Raw genomic sequence first — 6,814 nt, 5'->3', positions numbered from 1 at the left:
CCCAAAAATCAGATATCTGACCTTTTCCCACAAATCACCAAATTTACATCACCCAAATAAATTGTACTTAGGCTCCTTTAAGCTTTTTGTGTTACTCTATTTACCTGTACCTTTAATATACTTATTTATTTTACCTTTTTGTTTAACCAAGAAACAATATCAATAAAAACAAGCCAATATATATATATATATATGTATATATATACAGTACAGGCCAAAAGTTTGGACACACCTTCTCATTCAATGTGTTTTCTTTATTTTCATGACTATTTACATTGTAGATTCTCACTGAAGGAATCACAACTATGAATGAACACATGTTGAGTTATGTACTTAACAAAAAAAGGTGAAATAACTGAAAACATGTTTTATATTCTAGTTTCTTCAAAATAGCTACCCTTTGCTCTGATTACTGCTTTGCACACTCTTGGCATTCTCTCCATGAGCTTCAAGAGGTAGTCACCTGAAATGGTTTTCCAACAGTCTTGAAGGAGTTCCCAGAGGTGTTTAGCACTTGTTGGCCCCTTTGCCTTCACTCTGCGGTCCAGCTCACCCCAAACCATCTGGATTGGGTTCAGGTCCGGTGACTGTGGAGGCCAGGTCATCTGCTGCAGCACCCCATCACTCTCCTTCTTGGTCAAATAGCCCTTACAAAGCCTGGAGGTGTGTGTGGGGTCATTGTCCTGTTGAAAAATAAATGATGGTCCAACTAAACGCAAACCGGATGGGATGACATGTCGCTGCAGGATGCTGTGGTAGCCATGCTGGTTCAGTGTGCCTTCAATTTTGAATAAATCCCCAACAGTGTCACCAGCAAAACACCCCCACACCATCACACCTCCTCCTCCATGCTTCACAGTGGGAACCAGGCATGTGGAATCCATCCGTTCACCTTTTCTGCGTCTCACAAAGACATGGCGGTTGGAACCAAAGATCTCAAATTTGGACTCATCAGACCAAAGCACAGATTTCCACTGGTCTAATGTCCATTCCTTGTGTTTCTTGGCCCAAACAAATCTCTTCTGCTTGTTGCCTCTCCTTAGCAGTGGTTTCCTAGCAGCTATTTGACCATGAAGGCCTGATTGGCGCAGTCTCCTCTTAACAGTTGTTCTAGAGATGGGTCTGCTGCTAGAACTCTGTGTGGCATTTATCTGGTCTCTGATCTGAGCTGCTGTTAACTTGCGATTTCTGAGGCTGGTGACTCGGATGAACTTGTCCTCAGAAGCAGAGGTGACTCTTGGTCTTCCTTTCCTGGGTCGGTCCTCATGTGTGCCAATTTCGTTGTAGCACTTGTTGGTTTTTGCGACTCCACTTGGGGACACATTTAAAGTTTTTGCAATTTTCCGGACTGACTGACCTTCATTTCTTAAAGTAATGATGGCCACTCGTTTTTCTTTAGTTACCTGATTGGTTCTTGCCATAATATGAATTTTAACATTGTCCAATAGGGCTGTCGGCTGTGTAGTAACCTGACTTCTGCACAACACAACTGATGGTCCCAACCCCATTGATAAAGCAAGAAATTCCACTAATTAACTCTGATAAGACACACCTGTGAAGTGAAAACCATTTCAGGTGACTACCTCTTGAAGCTCATGGAGAGAATGCCAAGAGTGTGCAAAGCAGTAATCAGAGCAAAGGGTAGCAATTTTGAAGAAACTAGAATATAAAACATGTTTTCAGTTATTTCACCTTTTTTTGTTAAGTACATAACTCCACATGTGTTCATTCATAGTTTTGATTCCTTCAGTGAGAATCTACAATGTAAATAGTCATGAAAATAAAGAAAACGCATTGAATGAGAAGGTGTGTCCAAACTTTTGGCCTGTACTGTATATATATACATATATATATATATATATTGGATTGTTTTTATTGATATTGTTTCTTGGTTAAACAAAAAGGTAAAATAAATAAGTATATTAAAGGTACAGGTAAATAGAGTAACACAAAAAGCTTAAAGGAGCCTAAATACAATTTATTTGGGTGATGTAAATTTGGTGATTTGTGGGAAAAGGTCAGACATCTGATTTTTGGGTGTACTGTAATTTATTTTGGGTTGAACCTGATATTTGATATTTTACTATCTTATTAATTTATTGTTAGTAAATTTGTCTCAATTCTGAGAAGGTAGTTGTTTTGTGATTTATAGAGGTAAAAATATACACAGTGAAGTCACAGTAAATTAAGGTAAGATACATTTATTGGTTAGGGTTAGGGTTAGGGTTATGGGTTAGGGTTAGGGTTAGTCATAACATGTATAAGTCATATGGTAACTTTAAGTGAATTTAAAACCTATAGTGGGCCCACACACACTAATACAAGCCAGCAACCAGAAAATAAAAAAATTAACGAAACCCCATTGCAGGTCTGGTTGATGTTGGGGCACGCTGAGGCAATAAACAGTAGAAACTGCTTCACTCTGAGCAAGCAAAATAAAAGTAAGCATACTCACAGCAGCAGAGTTCAAGTCCTGAGTCCCAGTCCACCTCCAAACAGTGGTATCCGACAGGCTAACGGCTGCAGGCTAACCATAGCCTGGCCTGAAGACGGTGATGGCGTAGCGAAGAGTGATGCGGCCTGGAGACGGCGATGGTGTGGTGAAGAACAGTGTGACGGACTGACACGGGGAAATGTTCTTTCTCCCACGTTGAGCGACCGGGCTTTCTCCTGGTCACCTGGAGCGCTATCTGGGCTCGTATCGTGGGCAGTTAACTAGGCTAGCTAACTAGCAGGCTAATACACAATATCAGCTACAGCGTTGCTACCAAACTTATCACAGCACACGCGTCGACTCTCACACTGGACTTTACTGGTGTGCCGTGTTAGGCTATACAGTGTTCTACGGCACTACAACTCACAAACACACTTTGCACCTTACTTGTTACTACATTTCTCAGTCCTTTTTTCGCTCATTTGCTCCCGGCATCTCTGCCGCCGGCACCCGCCGCCCCCTCACTCCTTCTTGCTTGACCACTCGCTCCCGCCAGCTCCCGCCCCACAGCCAATCACAAACCAGGACAAGTGACATGAACCATAAACATCCAGCAGTCAGCAGTCAGCCCAGAGTTCCTGGTCTGTTTGTGGTTCCTGTCTGGCTGCTACCTCTGGCTGTCTGGTTTACCTGCTTCTAGCTGCCCAGTCGCCCAACCACCAGAGTAATTATGGAAAAAGAAATTCTTATTTCGTAGTCATGCTTATCTGTAAGGGTTAAGGGGGCCTATTCCAGCACTCATTGGGCGGAAGACGGCAAAACACCATGGAGAGGTCACCGGTCCATCACAGGGCAGACAGACAAACGAGCACATTCACGCACACATTGACACATGGGGGCAATTTAATATTTCCAATTCACCTGTCTTGCATGTTGCATGCTGTGTGGCACCAGAGCTAACCACTGCACCACTGTGCCACCCTTGTTTTGTGTTTATTTATATATATATATATATATATATATATATATATATATATATATATATTTTATTGTATTGTATTTCAACATTGTTCATATATTTTTTTGGAGTGGGCAAAATAACAAAAGCAAAGAATGCACTTGGAGGGGTGGGGTGGGGGGGGGGAGAGAGAGAGAGACATGGGGAAAGAGGAAATGAGGAAGAGGAGAAACAGGGGCAGCAGAGAGTGATGAAGATGAAGAACAAATGCAAATGATGCAAATGAAAGGAGGGAGGAGGGACATAGGACTGAGTGTAGACAAAAATAAATCAGCCGTATGATGGAGAGCTTTGGTCAGAAAGTTGCCAGACCTCAGCAGCTTCTCCTCTCCTCCTCTCTCTGGTGATGGAGACCCTGGAAGGAGCTGAGCTCTGCTTCCCAGAACTCCTCAACACCTCCTGCAGGAAGAAGGTGCGTCCTCACTCCGAGGCCATAATCATTTCCATTCTGCTGTTTTCCATCTCTCTGATCACTGTAGCTCTCAACGTGCTGGTCATCATCTCCATTTCTCACTTCAGGTAGCATAAGATATCATCATATGCAAATCTTTAAAAACAGTAGATATAGAAAAACATATTGTTACATAATGTCCAGCATGTAACATGTTGTTACATGTTGATACATCCTGGACACAAAATCAAGTTTATTAAATAATGCTTTTGTGCTTTTATAATGATTTCTGCTACAGCAAGTGATTATATTACATATACTAATATTAATAATGACGATGTTTCTCCAGGCAGCTTCATACCCCCACCAACCTCCTCCTCCTCTCCCTGGCTGTCTCAGACCTCCTTGCCGGCCTCCTGCTGCCGGTTGAATTCCTCTTTGCAGAGGCCTGTTGGTTATCAGGCGATCTTGTGTGCACATTGTCATTCTTTCTTGTGTTTTCTGTCGTCTCTGTCTCCGTAGGAAACATGGTGCTCATATCAATCGACCGTTATGTGGCTATCTGTGACCCTATGCATTATCCCATAAAAATGACCCAGACAAGAGTTCGAATCTATGTCTGTCTGTGTTGGATCTGTGCTCTTTTCTACAGTAGTCTGATTCTAAAAGACCACCTGAAGCAACCAGGCATGTTTCACTCCTGCGTTGGAGAGTGTGTGGTTGTCCTTAACTACATTGCAGGAACTGTTGACCTTGTTTTTAACTTTATTGTCCCCATTACTGTCATTGTTGTTTTGTATATGAGAGTATTTGTGGTGGCTGTGTCTCAGGCTCGTGCCATGCGATCTCAGACTGTGGCTGTCACACACCAGCGTCCAGGGACTGTAACTGCTAAGAAATCTGAGATGAAAGCAGCCAGGACTCTTGGGGTTGTCATAAGTGTTTTTTTAATATGTGTCTGTCCATATTACTGTGTCAGTCTTGCAGGAGGGGACAGCTTGGACAGTGCTTCATCTGTAATCTTTTTCACTTTTCTGTCTTATCTTAACTCCTGTTTAAATCCTGTTATCTATGCCTTTTTCTATCCGTGGTTCAGAAAAGCTATTAAACTCATTGTTACACTTCAGATACTGCAGCCTGGCTCCCGGGAGGCCAACATACTGTAGGGAGAGACTGTGGAATGACTGAGAAGAGACCTTTTCTGTGAAAAGGAAATTGTATTTGTTCTTGTTGATACTGAGTGAATGAAATCAACAGATCCTAAGACTGAATAAATGATTATAAGACATCCTACTGTTGTTTCATTGATGGGTTTTACAATTCCAGCAGGTTCAATTACACACATTTCCTTAAAAGTAAACAAATTATATCTAATTATGTTCCATATTTATATGATTAATACGCCTACATTGTTATTGTATGTTTTAAGGGAAAACAATTATTTATATATATCAACAGATGATCTTCTTTAACCAATTGTGTTAATCTGATTTTTTTAGTTATTGCAAAAGAGTAATTTGCAACATGCTTTAAACTGCAATAATTACTAGGCAAACAAGATTATTGTAATAGGATTGGTTTCTAAAATATAAAAACAAAGCGCATGTTTAAATCTTCTGATGAACAAGATTGGTTCTGTCCTATGAGTGTTAAAGCACCGACTGACACTTTAGTAGAGACAAGTGCATTTTCTCTGAAGAACAGAGCTCCAACAGTTATTACAACACCGATCAGTTTAAACTAATTAAGAAAACAGTTCATTTTACGGGGCCATAACAACGGCTTACTGAGAAGTAGAAGAGTTTCTGATCCCTTTTCCCTCTTTCTTACATTTATTAGTCCTACACTGCAAAAAGAGAAAATGTCCACTAGAAAATGTCACTTGATGTGTCACACACTTGACCGACATACTACACATCTCCCCTTTAATGTATGAGTCCCAGGGCTCAGAACCATGACCTCATAGGGAAAAACAAGGTTTTATTTCTACGTAAAATCCCAATAAATATAAAACGACAAGATTAAATATGCTAAACAGGCCTTAAACAATAAAATAAACCCTGAGCAAGTCCAACGAAAGTTTTACAACAGCAGGGAACTTGAGCATATCTATAAGGCAGGTTAATAGGAAATTTCCTTTAGCAGGGAGCTTAGATGGCTTGTAGCTCTAGGCGGGCATGGCTGCAAGGATGTGCTTGTGGTTGGGAAGGCCTGTGTCCATGTTTTGGGGGCTTTTAGGATTTTATTTGGATTCCCATTAGCTGATGCAGACCATCAGTAAAATCAAAAAAGTAGAACTAACAACGTTCTGCCCTGGAAACATATTACTATTCACATTCTTATTAATGTACACTTACATATACTGATATACACCAAACTCATAAGCACTGAATATAAATACAGTGTGAAAACTTGCAACACTTTAATATACATGTTAATATTCCTATACCCACACAAGAATAGGGCTATTAAGTGTTGCTTCACTTTTTTTAAGATTTTTTTTTTTTTTTTTTTTTTTTGGCATAACTGCTTTATCTGACCGTCACAGTAAACAGAGACAGGAAAGGCAGGGGAGACAGAGGGGATGACATGCAACAAATGGCCTGAGGTTGCATTTGTAACAGTATAGTTGCCTAACAGGCATGAAACTGCACAGACCTACTGCATGTACATGTACTACGTGCCACCAAACATGAGTACATGACCAAAATTTGCCCACAGCGGCACTGCTGTGTGTGCCATGGGAAGAGGCTTGCAGGCAGAATACTGAGAGAGCAGGAGGAAGTTTTCAGTTGAACAGTTTTCTCCATGGATGGAACTAGTACATGAAGGAAAGCAACAAACTTTTGCCTAGTATGGACAAAAGGCAGCAGCTACCCAGCTGGGTAATGTTAGTGTACTGCTAAAATTACGCCTTGACTGGGTCTTCCTTTTTTCTCTCAAAGCAGGACAATACACCCTGCAAGAACAC

The 6,814-nt window shown here is 41.0% G+C and overlaps 1 protein-coding gene across 1 annotated transcript; it reads left to right on the top strand.

Annotated features, from left to right (window-relative positions):
• The first annotated feature begins 3,798 nt into the window (after nt 1–3,798).
• LOC115379977 (trace amine-associated receptor 13c-like) lies at nt 3,799–5,009 on the top strand. The gene is made up of 2 exons (XM_030080975.1): nt 3,799–3,971; nt 4,193–5,009. Exons 1-2 carry the CDS (start codon nt 3,799–3,801, stop codon nt 5,007–5,009), a joined length of 990 nt encoding a protein of 329 aa, XP_029936835.1.
• Nucleotides 5,010–6,814: the final 1,805 nt, after the last annotated feature.

This window comes from Myripristis murdjan, chromosome 21 (genome assembly GCF_902150065.1).
Source record: "Myripristis murdjan chromosome 21, fMyrMur1.1, whole genome shotgun sequence".
NCBI lineage: Eukaryota > Metazoa > Chordata > Actinopteri > Holocentriformes > Holocentridae > Myripristis > Myripristis murdjan.
This window is presented reverse-complemented; position numbering and strand designations above follow the sequence as displayed.